This window comes from Xiphias gladius, chromosome 1 (assembly GCF_016859285.1).
Source record: "Xiphias gladius isolate SHS-SW01 ecotype Sanya breed wild chromosome 1, ASM1685928v1, whole genome shotgun sequence".
NCBI classification, from domain to species: Eukaryota; Metazoa; Chordata; class Actinopteri; order Istiophoriformes; family Xiphiidae; genus Xiphias; species Xiphias gladius.
This window is the reverse complement of record NC_053400.1, coordinates 5,737,225-5,759,873: the sequence shown is the minus strand read 5'-3', so window position 1 is coordinate 5,759,873 and position 22,649 is coordinate 5,737,225. Positions and strand designations below refer to the sequence as shown.

General features: G+C 38.8%; 1 protein-coding gene across 1 annotated transcript in view; it reads left to right on the top strand.

Moving 5' to 3' along the window:
• The window catches only part of si:ch211-186j3.6 (neural-cadherin), a 299,335-nt gene that overhangs the window by 84,617 nt on the left and 192,069 nt on the right, over positions 1–22,649 (top strand). Inside the window, exons 5-6 of the mRNA XM_040139108.1 lie at positions 601–712; positions 7,471–7,720. Of these exons, the coding sequence (XP_039995042.1) occupies positions 601–712; positions 7,471–7,720 (362 nt within the window). The remainder of the gene's footprint in view (positions 1–600; positions 713–7,470; positions 7,721–22,649) is intronic.

The window sequence follows — 22,649 nt, the reverse complement described above, 5'->3', positions numbered from 1 at the left end:
AAAATTGCACAAGATTGCATTCTCTGCTGACCACAGTGGCATCTCTGCAGCAGCTCCCTCACTGAGGAGGGGTAAATAAACCAAACGGATCAGGGTCAGGGCATGCCTTTGGCGGAGGCTGGGATGAGGCCTCCTTTTGGGAAGGGATAGGGTTAATTGGGTCACTTGCAGATGAAAATGACTCCGGACCCAGAGAAAACCAATTCTGGATGGTGCCTGAAATAGTAATCCCAGATTTAAAATTCTTCATAACACCAACCCGGTTTTAATCTCCAGAATTTCCACTTGTGATTGCCTGGCCAGTTTTAGCACATGTAGATAACAGCATTACTGAAACATGTACTTGTATGAGATCAGCAATGCAGAGACTCTATAATCATTTTTATTCCTTTATATATTTTTCTTATCTCTTCTGTTAAGTACAATGTTCCAGATGTGACATAAATTCACATTTTTCCAAAGCAATTTCAGGAATAGGAATATTGTATAATGACAGGTGAAATTACAAGTGGGATGATCACACGATGCCCACCGTCCACTTCCTCCATGTCTCGCTCTGTTTTTCAATCTGTCCTTTCCCTTCCCTCAATTCTCTCCCAGGTCCGAGTTGTTATTGTCGATGAAAACGACTGCGTCCCAGAGTTCCTCCAGTCAATTTACAGCAAGGATGGTGTACCGGAGACTGTGACGACAGCAACCTCTCTGCTGCAAGGTGAGACCATCTCACAAATCTCAGAAGACTCATTTCATGTCCCATACACAACTCTGCATCATGGTTTGTCCTGGAGAACAAACAGTTTCCCTTTCCCATTGTTTTTCTTCAGTCTATTAATGTTTGAAAACACAAATGAACTAAAGGAAGTTGCTTTTATGTTATTTTACTATTTGACTTCACCTATTAAAAATTCATCAAAAACAATGCATACTGTATTTTTCCGTGAGTCAGTGAAAGTAAAGCTGACCCCGGTGCAGTTCAGTGTGCTAATGTGTGCCTGTATGGTGTCGGTGATATGTAAATATTTGAGAAGCCCTGCTGTAGTTTATTTTCTTTTTTTTTTTTTTTTTTTTTTAACATCCGTGTGTTTTGACTGGTCAGGTAACTGAGTAGGTACTTGTCAGCACTGGCAGCCGTGAAATTGCCGGCACTTGCATCAGTGCAGCTGCTCTGGCCTTTCCTTTCCTGTAACGACCCAATTTCCACACGGGGATGCTTAAGTTTCACTGCGCTTCAGAGGAAACGGTAACGGTAACTGTTATGGGTGTGAATTATCACAATTTGATCTGTCACAGTGTGAATTAACACTGAGAAGCCCAACCTTTTTTTAGGATCAGACAGACTGCCGACAAAACTGACAGCAAAGCATTTCACACTGCTCTGTCCCTCTACACTCTGCATAAAGGCTACTATGGTAGCCACGTTCCCCATTTCAAATAAATGTGATAGTTGAGTGTAATTATTGGTCCGAATTGCATTACTAATAAAACAATATTTCCACTTTAAAAACAGCTCAGGACCATTCTGTTTACAGCTCAAAACACAGTAGTGCTCAAAGCTTAATAAACAGGTTGAGGCTAAAAATGGAAACACCAAGAACGCTGCAAATGATTATTGGAAAGAAGAAAATGCAGGGAAATAAAACACCGTGTATAGTACGTAAAGTATTGATGACTGCAGTTATGAACCCTCATTGGAAGTGTTCATTAGCTTGGACTACAGGCAGAAAAAGCTTTGTTAATTTTCTGCTGTATTCTTGCTTATATTTGTTGTGGTCATTGCAATCACCCTCACCACTATCATTATCACCATTAATCAAGTAGGTTATTTCACAGTGGGAAAAATGAGTAACATGCACATAAACACCCATAGTGTCACACTAAATAATCGAACAGATATGACCTGTAAAATCGCTTTGTATCCTGAGAAAATAGTCGCATTATCTTCACCACTGAACCTCGCACATCATTTAGCTGAGTAAAACTGAACAGGAGGTTGTGCAAACCAAAAGAAAGGTCTTTAAAATATTTCCTGAGAGTTTCAATCAATTTTGTTGAAATAGGAACTGTAATGAGGGTTTGATCTAAATAGATTTTTTATCTTACGTAAAACACAGAGGTAGTAACCAATTTGTTACAGTGGGCCGTACTGACAGATCTCAATCATCAGGAGGGGCCATAATAACCTGACACGACATGCTGTAGATGTTTTTGTTGCTCTTTAATTTGAGCAGGGAGTCACTCAATATTATTCCTTCCCAAGTTGCTGCCAGGTCAGACTTTGTCATTGATGGTAGAATGCACAGTTTTAAAATGGCACTCCAAATTGCACCATTTAAACACAGCATGTCTTCTGGCATAGGAAGCACAGTAGATTCTAATTATTTTCCACAGAGAAAAATTCTCTGTATTTTTTCCCTGAAACTTTTTGTGTTTATTTTCTATGGTACAAAATTTCAAATAGGACGAAGACCACAAACACTTGCTGGTCATACCAATAAGCCAGTGTTTTATTTTTTCAGCCCTGTTGTCTTGCTTGGGTTTCCTTCTAGCTATGATTGTGTCATGCGATCTCTGGAGGGGTGAAGTTTCCCTAAGTGGTGGCTTGCTTTTTGTAGAAATGTGAGATATAAAGAAACAAATTGGCCATATATGAATGAAATATCAGACTATGCTTTACATATATTGTACTTAAACTACCAAGGGCTTTAACTAGGGCACACCTCAGCAGATTGGCACACAAGAAAAAAAAGATATGTTGATATTGACGTCTTTTCCTTGTATAGGTCTAAGGCTAATGCTTTGTTTTTTACTTAGTTGTTCTTCGTGGGAATGCTTTAGCAATATTGTACTTGAGCAAGGAAAAGAGATGAAGCTTTTGTGGTAGATCATGTCACAGTACTCTACAGTGCTTTAGTAGGCAAAAGAGACATGCCATATACAGTATGAATCAAACACTGAAAAAAAAAAAGTGCCAACTGAAGCAATTAGCAAAGAGCACTCACCAAGCTCAAAACAAGTAGAAAACAGTGAAAAGCTATCGGGAACAACATGATGACCACTACATCAAGAGAGGCTGTGTGCAAGAAATCTACTCAGGATGAACACGAAAAACAATGATTTTCAGCCCAATGTAAGAGCAATTGAACCTAACAAAGCAAACAGGTCAACAGGAGAGCTACACGAGTTCTGAACAGCAACTTGGTTTATCTGATACAATGCAACATTAAATATATAAAAATATAAAAGAACAGAGAAAAAATAATCATGCTCTTGGTAATTAGCAGATTCTCAGCGTTAAACACAATGGACAATACATTTAACTGTTATGGATGTGTTGACAATGCAGTAATCTAGCAGACACCACTGATGCTCACTGGCATAGAGTGCTGCCTCATGATCAAGTAGTACACACAATATTACACAAGTCTTGGGACACTGGGTAAACATGCAGAGACTCTACCGAATATGCTGTCCCAGTTAAAGATATACGGGAACAGGTGGATGAGTTCATGTATGCACAAACCGTGCTGACATGCCAATGCAGGCGTCTATGTTTGTCTGTACAGGAAGTGAACAGCGTGAGCAATAGCAGACTGTGATACAAAAAGGTCACTGAATATCAGATGCATAAGGACTGTTCATCTGACCTGCCACAGATGCACCTGGCTACGTCACAGTATGTTTTCTATGACAGGCTAAGACTCTACAACCACACCTGTGGCTCTTTATGGCCGGACTTTAGACACAGTGGCGCTTCGAGCTAAATGAACGTCAGCATTCTGATAAGCTCACGATGCGAGTGCTAACATGATGATGTTAAGCAGGTACAGTATAATGTTAACTATGTTCTTAATCTTAGTTTAGCATGTTAGCATAAAAAAAGGGTTATGTAATTAGCTTTCTATATGAAAGTCTGTAACAACATTTCATGCCAATCCATCCAATTGTTGTTGAGATATTTCAGTCCATCAACAGGTGCACCAAGGGAGGCGAGAAGTTTCCCCCTGCTGTGCTGTTTGTGTGTGTGTGTGTGTGTGTGTGTGTGTCTGTGTGTGTGTGTGTGTGTTTGCCCACCCGTGTGCATGCACGTGTTTCTTCGTCTGGGTGGGGAGAGGTTTGTCCATACTTTTCTGAATATCTTTGGTGAAAATAAAAATAAATAAATAAATAAATAAAACAGAGATCATATTAAAATCTACATAAGCAGCTCCCAATATTAAACATTAAAATATCGATTCATCATGATACCTCAAACAGTATATGTATCCTAGATACATATACTATGTACAGTTTTTTCAATTTCCATATCTGAACATGGGTAATTAACTTGTAAACTCAGTGAGGGGAAAAATAGCTCAAACAAGATAGCTTAGCCAAAAACTTATCCTGGTAAAAAAAACTTTCTTATTAAATTTTGGAAATCCTTAAAAAAAAATGCTAAAAATGCTTGAAAGCTTACTACAATAAATACAATTAATTCCACCAGATCCAGTTTTAAGTGCACCTAAAACTGAACAGGCCCGCCTCCTGACATGAAGATGTTTTTTTTCCCCTTACTTGATTAAACAGGTTAAGAGGAAAAGTATTAAATCAAAGGAGTAGGGAGAAATTGGCTTCCAGCATCGTCTTGCTAAATCATGTGATAGTAATGGCATAATCATTCCATCATGAGAGTGGACAAATGCGAACTTTGCCAAGTTGGAAAACAACTGCAGAGTTCCAAGGAAGCCAATTATCTCACTTTCTGTACAGATCCGAGGTCTCTGCAGTTTCCATTCCATCATCAGTACAAAATCATTATTTGTTAGAAAGACATGGAAGATGCAGAAAGAAATGAATCCCCCCCCCCCCCCCACACACACACACACACACACACGTAGTGATGCCAGCAATGCTTATTCAAGAGTACAGAAGGTTCTACTGATAAATAAGTGCTCAAACACTTCTCTGAGGAGGACAAATCTGGACTTAGTAAATTAAATTAAATATTGCCTCACATATGACATGTGTGTGACCGCCACACTAGTTCTGCAGTTCATCAGCACTGGAAGAAGGGTTGTTCCTCACAGTACAGCATTAAAACAGCTGCATTTCAGCTGCAATCCAGAAAGATTTCAGTCTGTTGTGGAAATTGTCCATAAACACTCTTAACACAATAAACACACAAAACACTGGTGGGTTGAGGATTACAATATTTTGCATGATGCCCACCAGGCACATAGGCAGAGAATGATCAAAAACACAGAACAGTAACAGAGTGAATAAACGATAAACTAACCATTCATAGTAATTTTAGCACTTTTTCCCTGCTAAAAAGATGGCAATGTGACATAATACATATAGTTAAACTAATGCTTAGGGCAATTTAATGATGAAACATCCACCCTGCATCCAGTGTTGACAATACATTACAATTCCTTTTTTTCTGTCTCTTCAGAGATGTTCATCTAATCTACTTGCTGCTGAAAAACCTTTGATTCAATAACCTGATTTGGGGAATTTGTTGACACACTGTAAGCTTTCACACTCGCCCTGCCACCTCCTTAACTCAGTTTTCAGGCATTCAGGCATTTTCTTTTTAATTATTTTAAGTGGATTTTAATGCAGATTTGTTTTAAATCAGTCAGTTTGGTTGAGGTAGGTTACCATTTTTGTCAAGAATGGGTATGCAGTAATATGAACTTAAACATTTCTGTAATATGAGTAGGGTGCACACAGCATGCTCGTGCTTACCGGCCAGGACAGAAGCTAAAGATCCAGTGTTGATGAATCCAGCTTTCTTTGATTGTGGTGCTGCTTACTGAGATGTAGTTTGGTTAAGGTGTTTTCTTTCAGTTTTGGTCCATTTCATTCTCACTCTGGCTTTTGCAGCTTCATGGGAGGAGAAAAAAGATGATTTTTGAACATGTAATTCATTTCAGTTGAGTCAGTATTTAGTTCAGGATGATGAAAGACTTAAGGCCACAGGCCATAAATATTCGAGTAAGAACACTTCACAACACTTAACACAATCAATCAGTCTAATTTGTTCCGAATAAAACTGGAGTCCTAATGAAATAAAGCAAATCATGTGAATTAACACTGACAACGTTTACAGATCTTCTTTTAGTGAGCTTGGATATTTTGTTTTGTTGACATTTTGTTGAAACTATTAATTTGAAGCATGCTAGGCTCCCAAAGGCCTTATGGCAATAAAGAAGAAGTTTGTTAGCTGAAAGAAACAGTGACCTTTTTATGTGCCAACATGCGAGTGCATGTATTGATTCATGTGGATGTGTGTTTGTTAGTGTTTGTTTTTGTGTGTGTATGACCACATGAGCCAAATGCAATGTAAGGCGCATTGGAGAATTTAGAGTCTAATGGTGAAATGCTCTTGTTAGCGGAAAATATGCTCATTCAAATCCCTGGTGGTCTTTTCAGTTTTAGCAAGGCAATCAATTTGTGGCCGAGTGAGTACTGGCTCCATGGATTCCCAATGTGTGATGTAGAAACAGAAATGTTGCAAAATGACAGTCCTTTCAATACACGCTGTTCAAGTAACAGTATTGCTCTTGTAAGTGTACAGAACTGAACATTTAAGCCAGTGGGAGCATCACTTTCTTTTCAATCTTCAATTTGGTCACATAGCATGAGAAGTGAATAGTTATTCTGTGCCCATGTTGAGTTCTTTTGCTGAAATACAGGACACAAGAACATAAGTTAACCTTACATTAATGAGAGAACAGATTGTACTTTCTTGTTTGATTCAGGAACTGTTTTCTCTTTCACTATGACTTAAATCAGTAAGTTTTGTAATAAAAGGAAGTTTGTTGCAAAGAATGCCTGATGTCATTTCATTTTTCTAAAGCAACCCAAGTGGGACATAAAAAGAAGAGGTGAAAAATAGAACATAGTGATGTAGATAGTATGAGTGTTTTTCTCTGGACAGTTCAGTAGATGCACATCCCTTGTCCAAGGACATCCGCCCTTGCCATCATTCATTGTAAGTTGTGGGAAGTAGGCCAAAGTATACAAGCTGCCATTACTCCTGTGGCATTTCACTGGTGAACTTGTGCCATAATTCTGTACTGTGAGTTTAGGATTTTAATGATTTAAGTGCTTTTGTACAGCTATTATTGAGAAATATGCTTTTGACATCCAGCCTGTGGGGGTTGGACGAAAGTGATAACATTAATGGTATTTTTTATTTTAGTGTTTTGAGACTGAATAATACCCATACCCATTTCAGCTAGATTCATCAGTTGACCATGGTCCTTCAAAACATCCGTGCTTTCACAGTCAGTGTTCCTTTGTTCAGTTAGACTATACCACCAGAGTAATGGTGGTGGTGTTAGAGAGTGCATCACATAAACCAACCATCATATAAAACTATACTTCATGGGTAAAAGGAAAGGCTGGGATCTAGTGTTGTCTTTGTTTAGTGCCTGTAACTCTTTTTCTTTCTATTCTCCATCTGTACGTTCTCATCTTTAGTGTCAGCCAGCGACTGCGACTCAGAGGAGAATGCAGAGTTGACCTATTACACCCTGAGTCAGGACTTCACCATTTCCCCACATGGGACCATCTTCCCTGCAGGGCCTCTGGACTACGAGAGGCCTAACCATCTCTACGAATTTGTTGTGATGGCCATTGACAAGGGGGAGGTCCCTCGGACTGGCACAACTACAGTTCGAATTCGCATGGCTAATGTCAACGATGAGGCACCTGAGTTCTCCCAACATATGTAAGTAAGAGTTGGGTCTCTGATCTCTTGATTCTCATGCAGGTGTTTATTGTCAAACAGATAAAGCAAAATGGAATGTGGTTTTGATGGGATGCAATGGCACTTGCAGTTAGTTTTAAGTATAAGGGCAGCTATAAGCCCTACTTACACTGTATCTGATTCCTCCCTGCTGATGAGAATGAGTAAGGAGAGGCTGATGGTCTTTCTGGCTACAGCACCAAGTTATTGGAAGTAGCCAAGTTGTAAGACAGTCGGCCTGGACTCTTTCTATGTACTGGAAAAGCATTGTTGCAAGCAGTCTGGGTAAGCCTCTCAAGGTTGAGATCATCTGAGTGCCAGGATGATGTCAATCAAAAGAAAGTTTTGATGACCGAGTAATTTGGTGACATTTATCAAGCTAAAAATGCAATACATTCACTAGTTCTATCCTCTCAAATTAGGATTTGGTGTTTTGTTTTTTTTTGCTTTATATGACTGTAAATTGAATATATTTGGGTTTTGAAAAGTTTGTCAAACAAAACAATCCACAGAAGCCTCAAATTGCCTCTGGGAAATTGCAAAGGGCATTTTATAGACTAAATGATTATTCAAAAAATTGGCAAATTAAGTGATATTGAAAATAATCATTAGATGTGGGCCTAGTTAAATTTTAGCCAGTTGATGTGTTCCTCTCCCCATTTGATTTTCTCTGTCTTTATCGTGTAAAGATACACTTTCAATAAACCTAAAAATAGTGTGGCTCTAAAACTTAACGGGATAGTACATGTTGAAAAAAGTTCAGCAATTGTTTACATGATTCAGTAGCAGTTTTGCATAAAAAATGAAAAAGAAAATGTAATAATTTAATGAAATATAAAATAATGAATATAATGAACTTATATAATGTGTGTGTGTGTATCTCTCTCTCTATATATATATATATATATATATATATATACAGAAATATATGCACATTATATTATATGCTGACGGTAAGCACTGACTATGTACATAATAAATAATACATAAAGTACATAAAATACACCTAACCAAAGCTATTTTACTTAGAACCTACAGAGAGAGAGAGCTTGTCTGTCCTGCCTTGTCAGGTCAGCTCCTCACAGCTGCTTCCCAATTCAACATCGCAGCTGCTGTTCCCTACAATTCCAGCATTTTTTCCCCCCCAGTGCCGCTGTGGCGCCTGCATCTTTTAATTGGTTGATTTTCTGGCAGAGAGCTGGGCAGATTGGTGAGGCAGGGTCAATCAGCCATGCCCACCAGCACCCTCAGGAGGCCCTGAGCACGCAGTCTGTGTGTGTGCTTGTGCCTATGTGTTTGTGCGTGTGTATGTGTGTGTTTGTGTGTGTATGTGTGTATGTGTGTGTGTGTGTGTGTGTGTGTGTATTCAGTAATTGAGAATGTCCGAGCAAAGTGGGGTCTTGGTATGGACAGACTGATGTAGTTATAAAGTGCGTTGATGCATCATGCATCTGATATGCATGTGTTTATGTTCTTTATAGAGGGAAGGGATTAGTGTCAGTGTGTATGTGCGCATGCATGCATGCGTGTGTGCATATTTAGTTGTATTGATTTACTGTCAGCGAAAGCCGAATAATCAGTTTTTCTTCTGTAGCCCTCAACCTTCTACTGTAGCTGCCACAAAAACAGAACTGGACACCTATGATGCATCAGTCAGACACGCACATGCATATGCACACACAGAGCTCCAGAGTCATCCACGTAGGCACACTCGTGCATGCTTGCTCGAACGCATTTATATGAACACACACATGAGGGCAGAAATGAGCAAACACATATGTCATGTCTTTGAGGAAACAAATTCAGCTGGAACAGTGTGGGAAGACACAATTAAAAAGAAAAATTCATTACTTTCCCTGTATATACGTTCTGTTTGCCTGTATGTGGGCAAGAGAGACTGTGTACATATGTGTGTTGATTCAACGCAGGTGATGGACAGAGTGGAAAAGAGAGAGAGAGAGGGTGAGAGAGGTTGTTAAAAATATTATTATCCAGGCAGAAAATCTGGCCTATTTGTATCGATTCTTGGAGTTGGAAGCATGCGATAATGAGTATCCATGTGTATGAGAGAGTGTGTTTGTGTGTGTGTGTGTGTGTGTGTGTGTGTGTGTGTATGTGTATTTTGACAGTTCACAGTAAATGTAAGCTGCAGGTCCAAATTTTGAAGTAATTTTTGTTGCTACTTCATTCCAAAACTGGCTGCGGTTTTGAAGTTTGTTACTGACTAGCAGTGCAGGAAAGAAAGAGAGAAAGGAGAAACTATTTGTTTTTTTCATGTTTCCATAAGTTTTACATTCACTAACTCTCAGATCCACCTCTTCACTGCATGGCCCTCACTTCCTGGTGAGTGACAGAATGGCTGCCTTTCATCTATGTGCTGTCACTTCGCCATCAGGACCCTATTACTGTAACTACCATCACCTGCCTGTTGCCCTGGAAACAACCCTCGGCTTCTTGCACTTTTCTTGCATGTGTGTCTATACACCTTACATATACAGTATATATGTGTGTGTTGGTGTCTGTATTTTGTGTGCACGTGTGACTCCAGTGATCTGAAACATCTGTTGTACCAGTAGTAAACATTTAAATTCATTTAAAGAATTGAATATGTATTATAGAAGCCTGCAATCATGCACATCCACACAGACTGATATAGTAGGTAGAAGTGTTTTGAAGTCTGTGTTGGAGACAAAGACAAGAGGAGAGACAGACGGTACTGTTGCTACACTTGTTAGGCTTTCCAATCTAGCACTGCATGTATGCAGTTTACAATGTTAACAGTGACAGATTTGCCATTCAAAATCACTAGCATTTTTTTTTAAAACAATGGGTCCTTGATTTCAGCCAAAGAAAGACAAAAGCAGGCTTCTTATTTTAAGTCGCTGATTATCAGTTTGCCAAATTAAATGATAACTGACAGATCTTATCGGCTATTTCTAACTAGCTAATTCAATTTATAGATCACTGAGTGGGTTGGAAATTCCATCTTCATCTAACCCATATGAACATCAGAACGCGACAAAACGGTCTTAGATATGCATGATGGCTGCAAACAAGATATTATGACAACGCAGCTCCATGTAATGACACAAAACAGTCTAAAACTAAAACTGCATGTCCAGGGAAAAAGTCAGCAGTTGATGATCCATACAAAGAACATTGGAAATCAAGACGCAGCAAAGTCCTTGTTTTGCAGGATAGAGGTAGTTAGCTTTACTATTACAGTACTTTAAGAAAATAATGTAAAATCAGGGTTAGATTTATGCTTTATCATTAGTATTTGCAAACAGTACATTTTACTTTTACGTGAATGGTAAATGGTAATGGTAAATGGTTTTACAATGAGGACAAATCGATGCTAACAGTACCCTAAACTCTGATACAGTAGAATCTGGAGACCAGTGTTACACCAGCTTCCACACAGTGGATGTTTCAGTTAGCCAAACATATTGACACGTATTAATGTAACATATTAATGTATTTATCTACGTTAGAGCAGATAAATACATTGTTTAATCTATTCCATAAATGTATGCTTTTGTATGTTCGGTTATGGAAGGGCAAAAAGAAACTCTCTCTATACTGAGTATCACTCTTACTACAGCCCCATGCATACAGCTTCAGCATGTGGAGAAATCTGAAGCTTTTCAGGCCTTCTGTGCCTACTTACATTAGCAAAGCTATAATTGGACAGTCACTGTTTGGGGGAGAGGTTCAGTTGTCAATTTTCCAAGACTGTGAATAGGTGTGGTTCAATACACATACTAATATGCATATTTTTGCCCCACAGTGTCATATATTGTTGTAGATGACAATATGAATGTCAAGGGAAGGTCAACGGCATGTGTGGTGAATGATGTTTTTCCTTAATATGAAAAGACTGATGACTAAAGTCATGAGGTAAAACTTGTATATCTCATTTTTAAATGTTTTTTTTTAATTTATTTATCTTTGTCATGATATATTGATGTCTCTGTCTGGTGCCATCTTTTTAGAACTCCTGCTCAGGCATCACTTTAGTGTTATTGTTCTGGGAAAAATTTTTCTCCAAATCAGATTTCTCTTATACGAAACTGTATTTCTCATGCCCTGTTTTTTTTCCCTGTATTAAGTTAATAAGAACAATGACAGTCTCCGTAGAGCAACAGTAACGGCCCCATGTAGTTTAAGCCATGTTGACTTCAAAACAGTCATTCACAGCAAGTTGCCAGCAACTAAGTGTTCCCACTCATCTGAGACAAATTAGTTACAGGGGTTTTGACATGTAACATTAATTCTATATTTTTTAATTAGCCTCAGCTCAGAAATGAGAGGAATAGAAGAAAACTTTTTTTTGTACGATGAGGCAGAGGTCATAATAATGACATGTATATCAGTTTTTACCTCCGCCAAGGTGGTCATTTGATCAGCCATGTTTGTTTGTTTGTTTGTGTGTTTGTCAGCAGGATTATGCAAAACTACTGAACCAATTTGTATCGAACATGGTGGAGGGATCAGGCATGGGCCAGGAAAAAGCCCATTAAATTTTTGGGTAGATCTGGAACATTTACAATGAATTTGAATTTTTTTCCTCTCAAATCTGGTGTATGTAATTTGACACAGGCCTTGGTGGAGGCTGGCGCAGAATATCAGAATTGGGAAAGTAACCCTTAACATTTTATTAACCTAGTGTCAGACTTCATTCTATCTTTTTAATTATTATTTTCTTATGCATGATGTTTTGTTTTTTTTCAAAAAGCTGTAAAAATAATATAAAAAATACGGTAGACCTCAAGCCCGATCCTGAACTCCAAATTGCTCCTGATGGTCAGGCCAACACCATGTATGGCAGCTTCAGTGTGTGAGGGTTCTCACTCCCGTTACCATTTGCCACAGTAAAAGACACTTAATATACAAAATATTTGGAGTTTTGAAGAATGCTCCACCATGAACATGCTTCAGACAAGGTCTATCTGAAGCAACCGAGAAGAACAATGTCATACAACAGCGCTTGGTTTGATGACCCTGTAAACAACCCTGTCTCCTACAAATTATGTTTCTATAAAACTATTCAATTCAATTCATGTCAATTTTATTTATATAGCGCTGAATCATAACAGAGGTTATCTCTGGGCACTTTTCATATAGGGCAGGTCTAGATTGTACTCTTTATAGTTCAGCATTCCCCCATGAGCAAGCACTTGGCGACAGCAGCAAGGAAAAATTCCCTTTTAACAGGTAGAAACCTTCAACAGGACCAGGCTCATGGTGGGCGGCCAAGTGCATCAACCGGCTTGGCTGAGAGAAGGGGGGGGGCATACAACAATACAGGTACAACATAAAGATGTATAATAATAATTATGATACTACTAATAAAACTATTAATTATAATAATAGGGCAGTTGAAGCAGTGGGTGTTGAGCAAGATCATGGGGGCAGTAGGTGGTTTGCAGTCACAGATCCAGACTCTGCAGCACCTGGGGCAGAAATACCTGCCAAAAACAACAGAAGGAGAGGGGAGAGAGATGATAAAGCACAAAACTATGAGAGAGAAGAAGCCAAGTTAGTAACAAGAATTGAGGGGATATGAATGCGTACAGATGGAGAGGAAGAGGAGGAGAGAGGAGCTTGGTGTATTGTGGGAAGTCCATAGCAGCATAACTAGGGGATGGGTCAAGCCAGGTGTGAGCCAGCCCTAACTGTAAGCTTTATCAAAAAGGAAGGTTTCAAGCCTAATCTTACATGTACAGAGGGTGTCTGCCTCCCAGATACAAACTGGAAGATGGTCCCACAGTAGAGGAGCCTGATAACTGAAGGCTCTGCCTCCCATTCTACTTTTGGAAGCTCCAGGAACCATAAGTAAGCCTGCCTTTTGGGAGCGCAGTTTTCTACTGGGGAAATAGGGGACTATGAGTTCTTTAAGAGATGATGGTGCCTGACCATTAAGGGCTTTGTAGGTGAAAAGGAGGATTTTAAATTCTATTCTGGTTTTTACAGGGAGCTAATGCAGAGAAGCTAACACTGGAGAAATATAATCTCTTTTCCTAGTTTGTGTCAGTATTCGCAGCATCCTGGATTAGCTGGAGAGTATTTAGAGATTTGTTGGGACAGTGTGATAATGTGCCTGAATGTTACAGAGGTGGAAAAAAGGCAGTCCTTGACGTTTGTTTTATGTGGGAGTTAAAGGACATATCCTGATCAAAGATAGGATAACGGTGGTGCTGGAGGCCAGGGCAATGCCATCTAGAGTAAGTATATCATTAGATAATGTGTTTCTGAGGTGTTGTGGACCAAGTACAATAACTTCAGTTTTGTCTGAGTTTAACAGCAGAAAGTTGCTGGTCATCCAGGTCTTTATTTCCTTAAGGCAAGCTTGAATTTTATCTAACTGATTAGTTTCATCAGGCTTCACTGACAATTACAATTGGGTATCATCTGCATAATAATGTAAGTTTATGGAGTGTTTCCTAATAGTATTGTCTAAAGGAAGTATATATAAGGTGAATAAAACTGGTCCAAGCACAGAACCTTGTGGAATTCCGTGACTAACTTTTGAGTATATGGAAGATTTATCATTAAAGTGCACAAACTGAAATCAATCTGATAAATAGGACTTAAACCAGCTTATAGTTGTTCCTTTAATGCCAATTAAATGTTCCAGACTCTGTAATAGGATGTGATGGTCAATATTGTCAAATGCAGCACTAAGATCTAACAAGACAAGTACAAAGACAAGTCCTTTGTCCAATGCAATTAGAAGATCATTTGTTACTTTCCCCAGTGCTATGTCCATGCTATGATGCACTCTAAAGCCTGACTGAAAATCCTCAAATAAACTATTATTATGTACAAAGTGACACAACTGGTTGGTGAAAGCTTTCTCGAAGATCTTAGAGAGAAAGGGAAGGTTAGATATAGTTCAATAGTTGTCTGAAACATCTGGATCAAAAGTAGGCTTTTTAAGAAGAGGTTTAACTATAGGTATTTTAAAGGACTGCAGTACATAGCCTGTTAATAAAGACAGACTGATTGTATCTAATAAAGAAATGCTTACTAAGGGTAAAGCTTCCCTAAGCAGCCTAGTTAGGATGGGGTCTAAGAGACAGTTTGATGATTTAAATGAAGACATTGCTGAAGTTAGTTGGCGAAGGTCGATAGGAGAAAAACAGTCTAAATATATATCAGGTTTTACAGCTGTTTCTAAGAAGGTGTTGAATTTTGTCTCTAATAGTTAGAATTTTATCATTAAAGAAGCTCATGAAATCGTCACTACTGGGAGCTATGGGAATACATGGATCAATAGAGCTATGACTCTCTGTCAGCCTGGCTACAAGTGCTGAAAAGAAACATAGGGTTGTTTTTATTTTCCTGTATTAAAGATGAGTAATAAGCTGCTCTAGCATTACAGAGAGCCTTCCTAGATGTTTAATTCAATCAGACTAGGCTAAGCAGGATTCTGCCATTTTGGTAGAACACCATATCATTTCAAGTTTTTGCATAGTTTACTTCAATAAGTAGATTTCAGAGTTAAACCATGGAGCTAACCTACTTTGTTTTATTATCTTCTTTTTTTAGAGGGGCAGTAGAGTCAAGTGTCATTCTCATTGAGCCTGCAGCCCTATCAACAAGATGATCGATTTGGGAGGGACTAAATTTAGCATAGGAGACCTCTGTTATATTGTTCCATGGCAGTGCTGATGGAATCACTTCCTTAACATCTAGTAAAAACATTTTTGCCTAATGGTGTTTAGTCCAGCAATAAGAATTCAAAAGTTACCAAACAATTGTCCAATAAAAGAGGATTCTGTGGAAAGATTATTAAAAATTCAATTTCGATGCCATAAGTCAGAACGAGGTCTAGGGTGTGGTTAAAACAGTGAGTGGGTTTATTTACACCCTGAGAGAAGCCAGTTGAGTCTAATAATGAGATAAACACATTGGTAAGGCTATCATTACCAGCATCCACATGAATATTGAAATCACCTACTATAATTACTTTGTCTGTACTAAACTTGATAAATAGAATTGAGATAAAAATTCAGAGTGTAGACCTGGAGTGCGGTACACTATGACAAATAGAATAAGCTTTATTGTTTTCCAGGTTGGATATGTAATACTAAGAACCAGGCTATCGAAAGAGGTATAAATGAGTTTAGGTTCACGGTTGACTGTTAAGCTTGAGTTGAAAATGGCTGCAACTCCATTTCCTTGTCTGGTGCCTTGAGGAATGTGAGTATTAATATGACTGGGGGAGTGGATTCAGTTAGGTTAACATATTCATCATGACACAGCCAGGTTTCAGCGAGACTAAATATATCAATTTGATTATCTAATATTAGATCATTTACTAATACAGCTTTGGATGAGAGTGATCTAATGTTTAAGAGTCCACATTTAGTTCTCCTATTTTGTCCTACTTCTGCAAAGGTGGTCTTAATTTTTATTAGGTTTTTGTATTCAACTAAAGTTGTACAAGTCTTCTGCTAGTTTTTGAGCGAATTACTTTAAATGGTGGGGGGGCAGACACAGTCTCTGTGGGGTTTTGGGTGGGTGATTGCCGTTATGGAAGCACTGAGGAACGGTGTAAGACTGCGACTGGTCTCAACTCTGAGTTGTCATGGTTTTGGTCTACTAATAAACTCAGATTTCTAGATATGAGAGCTGCTCCATCCAAAGTGGGATTTATGCCGTCTATCCTAATTAGACCAGGTCTTCCCCATAAGGTCCACCAATTATCCACAAAGCCGACGTCATTCACTGGAAACCATCCTGACTGCCAGCGGTTGAATGATGACATGCAGCTATACATGTCATCACTGGTTCAGGTTAGGCAGGGGCCCATAGAAAACTAAGGATCCTGGAATGGTCTTTTCATATATACACACCGACTCAGTATAAATTTTTTTAACCTACTATTGGCGTAATCGGGTGTCGTTACAGCCGATGTGAATTACAATCTTACGGTTTTTATGTTTGTCCTTAGCCGGCAGTTTTGAATATGATTCAACGTCACCTGCTTTGTCCCCAGCAATACATTTGACTATGGTTGCTGGAGTCCCTAACTTCAGGTTTCTCAAGATAGAGCTGCCAATAACCAGAGTTGGCTTCTCAGCCGGTGTGTCGCTGAGTGGGGAGTATCTGTTTGAACCATGAACTGGTTGGTGGTGAACCATGGGCTTCTGCTTAGGGCAAAACTTCTTCTTACAGAAGTATAAGAGGCCACCCTGGCTTCCTGGCTGCTTGGGAGGTGCCAGGGGAGAGTAGGAGCTATGCTGGGTAAGCTTGCACCAGCCGCTGGAGGCTTGCTAACTACCGCAGCTAACGATTTGCAGAGCTGTGCTTCCAATTCACGGAGTCTCGCCTCCATCACTTTAAATAAACTACATTTATTACATGTATCATTATCGCTAAAGGAGGCAGAGTTATAACTGAATATAAGACACACCGAGCAAGAGAGAGCAGGAGAGTGAGAGGGAGTGAGAGAGAAGCCATCACTAACTGCTAAGCTAAAGTAACTGGCAGAGAAAATCGCTAAAAGAAGGATAGAGCTAAGGGTGCTTAATGTAGGTTTAAATGTACAGTGGGTAATTAGCTGATGTAATGAAGATAATAGCAAAATTAACTGGGTAGAGGCAGAGCAGCAAAACTCGCTACCAGTTACACAAACACCAGCAACCGGAAAAGACACGATACACTTACCTCAGAAAAACTAAACTGCAAAAGCAAAAACATGTAATAATTACTGGCTGGATTATCTTCAGAGGCAACATATTTTTTTTAATTAATGAAGCACTGCAATTATTAATAGTAGTGGAGTTACCAGGGTGTGATTTGGGTGGAAGTGGGTGTACAAAGCGCATGACTGTCACACTAGGTTTACATCCAGACTCCTGTCTCTTGTTAGGTTTAGGTCACAAAAGCACTTTGGTTAAGGTTAGGGAAAGATTGTGGTTTTGGTTAAATGTAAATACACACATTGTGTCTAAAATCACTGTACACTTTTTTGTGTATTAAACCAAACCACAATCTTTCATTTATCTTAACCGAATGCTATCAGTGCCTAAACATTACCATAAATGAAGTTTATAAATTTATAATGCTGTAGTCACTACAAGTGGATATTGTACAGCTAGATTGGATATTTTGGTGAAAAACAAATACATTGTCTCTGAACATTTTACTGATTCATGCAGTATCAACATACAATATTTGCAACTTGCAAATTATGTAAATAAACAATATGTCCTCATTATATCAATAGAAAACATAATCCGTTGCAATTACATTCTGTACAAAACATATTAAAAACATTTTTAAGGAGACAGGGTTGCTTTACATGTGTGTACATGGGAAGATTCACAGATGTCCAGCACTAAAATGTATCACACTGAAAACAGTCAATGGGTATTACTGGCGGGTTAGTTTTTCAATATTTCATTTCAGTGTGTTTACATGGACACTAGTATCTTATTTTGGTCATCTTTTTGGAAAATCTTTTAGCACATGCAACCTATGTAACCTACCTATGTAACCTGGATAAGGTCTTATCCACGTTTTGAGAAACCTAAACGAGCCCCTATAGCAACTGGGATACTGTGGCATTTAATCACACCTTAAACAGGTTTATGATCACTGTCGGCCAACTGTGCAGGCGTGTTCTGAATTCAAGTTACTTGGTGTTTAAACAGTTAAAAAAATTTTCGTAATTTTGCCTCTGTTGACCACCAATGGATCTGAAACGAAGCCATCAAGATGTGATTGAAGTGTAGACTTTCAACTTTAATTCAAGGGGTTAAACAAAAAAATTGCATTTACCGTTGAGGAATTACAGCCATTTTATGCATAGTCCCTCATTTTCAGAGGCTCAAAAGTAATTGGACAAACTAACATAATTATAAATATTAGGACTTATTTTGGATACTTGTTGAAAATGCTCTGTAGTCAATGACTGCCTGAAGTCTGGAACCCATGGACATCACCAAAGGCTGAGTTTTCTCCCTTGAGATGCTTTGTGAGGCCTCTACTGCAGCCACCTTCAGTTGCTGCAGTAAAGATGACAGATGATGTGGTTTGCTTTGGATCATGAGCCGTTCCTTGCCTTCTCCATACTCCTCTCTTCCCATCATTCTGGTACAAGTTAATCTTGGTTCCATTTGTCCAAGGAATCTCGTTCCAGAGCTGGGCAGGTTTTTTTACGTTCATTTTTCAGAGTTTAATCTGGCCTTTCTGTTCTTAAGTGTTACCAGTGGTTTGCACCTTGTGGTAAACCCTTTGTATTAACATTCATGAAGGCGTCTCTTGATTGTAGACCTTGACACCTGCCTCCTTGAGAGTATTCTTGACCTGACTAGATGTTGTGAAGGGTTTTTCTTCACCAAGGAAAGAATTCTGCGATCATCCCCTTTAGTTATCTTCCGTGGTCTTCTAGGTTTTTGTTGTTGCTGAGCTCGCCAGTGTATTCCTGTTTTTTAAGAACATACCAAATTGCTGATTTGGCCACTCCTAAAGGTTCTGCTCTCTGTATGATAGGTTTTTTTTTTTTTTTTGATGGCCTCCTACATTTGCACTGAAACCTCTTTGGGCTGCATATTGAGAGTTCCCATGAACAGCTACCAAATGTAAATTCAACGCTTGGGATCAACCTTTTATCTGCTTAATTTGTTATGAAATAATGAGGAAACAGGCCACACCTTGCCATGAAACTAATTGTCAGTCAATGGTTTAATTGACTGTAATTCGTAAACGGTCAATGAAATATTTTTGTTGAGCCCCTTTAATTAAGGTTGAAAGTCTACACATCAATAACATGTTGATGGCTTAATTTCAAATCCATTGTGTTGGTGTACAGAAGCAAAATTTTGAAAATTGTGCCACTGTCCAAATAGTTATATACCTAACTGTATATTATCGCTCATCTTTCATCACTGGCGATCGGAGGGAGAAGCCTGATCCAGCAGGGAGTATTAAAGGCCACAGAGTCCAAGCAGACAGAAACTACTGTGGCTTCATCCTTAACTGCTGAGTCTGCGAGGCAACTCTTGTCTTTACAGGAGAGAGTGGTCAGATTTCCAAGAGTCAAACAAATGTAGGCACCCACACAGAAATGTGGATAATGTTAGAACTGCATTTTCACACACATGATTAACAAGGTTTCTCTATGTTTCATGTAAACCATGTAAAATCATTGCCCAAATATGATCAAAATCCATCACCTGGATACTAGGGGGATTATAAAAGTAATCATATCGACAAATACGTTTTCAGGTCACTCTTTGTTTTTCTGCGTGTGTAACTCTCTTGTGTATCTGCACCCAATTTGATTATGCTTGAGAAAAAAATCTTATCTTATCTTTGCCCTCAAAAGGTTCTCTCCTATAAAAATATACTAAAGATTCAACAGATTGAGCTGTCAAACTCTACAAGGGTATACAGACCAGAAGCCAGCAGACATGTCATAGGAATATTGACAGGGGCAAATCTCATAAAATTCGTTCACACGAAACACTCTGCTCACATATACACATATCTAACCCACCACTTTAATGAGATGGTATATTTAAGCTGTCAGAGCCCTCACTTATCATCTTGCTATAGCAAACACTAGTCCTTCAGTGCTGTAATTGCTTCAGTTATTACTGCTGCATCCACCTGAAGGCTCTGAGTGGGGATTGTTTTACTATTGCTGCCATCAACTCTCCCACTGTATACTCAGAATTGTGGTACCAACGCTGTCCACCTATGCAATTCCATATATGAATAATACATACAATGTGAGTAGTAATTCAACAAGTAAACAGAAACATACCATCAATAGTACTGATTAATAGGGAACTAGACAGGAGGTATTCCAGCAAATAAATAGCACAGTCAGTGAGCAATAGTTGGATGGATTTGTTGATGGTCTGGATCCCCAACTATTCAGTACAAACAGACACACCCCATTGTCCTCTCTCTTTCCCCCATTCTCAATCTGCACCTGGACTGCATAAACTAAAGGAACAGTTATTAATTTTTACAACTGAAATCAGGCACCGGTCTAACACATCTGTTTTGCTCCATGAAGAAAAGAACAGAATGAAAACAGTAAAACAGAAAGTAAATTAAAGAGGTTAAAAAGTCATTAGTGTGTGGTGGTGTATGTCTAAGGCGATTTCCAATTGATTTGAAGCATTGATGTGGGCAAATCAGAGTTGTGGTAGAGCCCGAAAGTGATTGCAAAAGGCATCTCAGTCTTGCTCAACTACTGGGATTTATGCTTCCTCTCAGTGATCTGTCCTGATCTCTCTCCATTTTCTCACTCAAACATTCACATAGACAGTCCTTCATGCAGAGCATGAGCATCTGCTTGAAAGCATTAGAGAAAGGTATTTGTTGAAGTTAGGTTGATTTAAGTGTCAAGTAGGATTAACCTCAAAATGCCTCCCTGAAAAATTTGCCATGGCACATCTCTTGATGTGTACTTATGAAATTTACATCATCCATTCATCCATTAGCTATACAGCTTATCCTTTTAGGGTCGTTGGGTGGCTAGAGCCAATCCCAGCTGACATTGGGCTAGAGGCAGAGTACACCCTGGACAGGTCGCCAGGGTGTACCTGGCTGGACAGCTAGACTAACAGGTCAGCTGTCTATCATCCAGAACCTTCTCGCTGTAAGGCCACAGTGCCAAACGATGCACCACCCTGAAATTTTCATTGTGAACAGTTACGTACACCGATCAGCCACACCATTAAAACCAGTCACTGGATTTAATGTTGTGGCTGATTAGTGTAATAGTCCTCAGTATCTTATCTTATTCCCTTTCTAACTTTTATTGATTTATTGATTTATTGATTTATTTTTTTTGGGTTGATACTTACACATACATACTACATTGGATACTTGTGTTAGCAGATTTGTTCCACATATGTGAAGTCAGCACTTTTGTAGGCACGTACAGTCTGCATGATCAAACATTTTAGGTGGTACGTGGACTATACATATGGACTGCAATTGACAGTTTTTTCTGACAAAACAATCTCACCACAAGGTCCCTTTAGTGACTGTTCTGGAGCTTTTGTTCTTAGAACTCAGTATTTCTAAGCAGATAGTTTTCCCGCTTGCCATTGTCTGAGGAAGCGAGTGTGACAAGATTATTTTGTGAACTGCCATTTCCAAGTTAAGAATAAAATTTAAATCTCAATCTCAGTTATTCAAATTAACAATTAATCTTCTGATATATTTTGTTATTGTAATTAATTTAGTCTATAAAATATAAGAAAAAAATGCTAATTACAATTTCCCAGACCCCAAAATGGTGTTTTCAAGTCTCCAGCCATCAGTCTAAAAGCCAGACGTATCCAATTTGCAATATTAAAAAATAAAAACTGCATATCCTCACATTTCAGGAACTGGATCCAGAGCAACACATTTCTGCTTGATATACATAACTTAAATGAGCTAGTTTTTAACTGTGATTAATTTTCTTTTGTTTTAATAACTCAGCAATAATTTAATTGTTTCATCACTGCCATAGATGGTGCTAAGCTCTCAGCATATTCCAAAGTTGATGGGCTGTACAGACCGATACAGGCTAACACCAGCTGCAGTTGCCAGTTCAGGCTTAATCATACACCTAATTGTAAGCTGGCTTCATTTGAATCTATAATGATTACTCTGTCTGCATCTGTAAAAGTAGACTCAGTTTGGGTAGTCAGGACAAAAGAAGCTTAGTAGCCCCTGTGAAAGAGTCATGCATAAATTCAACTGCACAGACAGCATCTGTAATTTTTCAAATTGCATGCAGAAATGCACAAGGAGGCCAAGTTCTTTTAGGCTTTCAGGTGAGGTAAATACAAGCAATTATCTAATGATCTTTCAAACAGCTTCCTTAGACCACAAGTTGAAGCCGTTTGATCAATGTGCCCTATGTACCTCTAGAGTAACTACATAT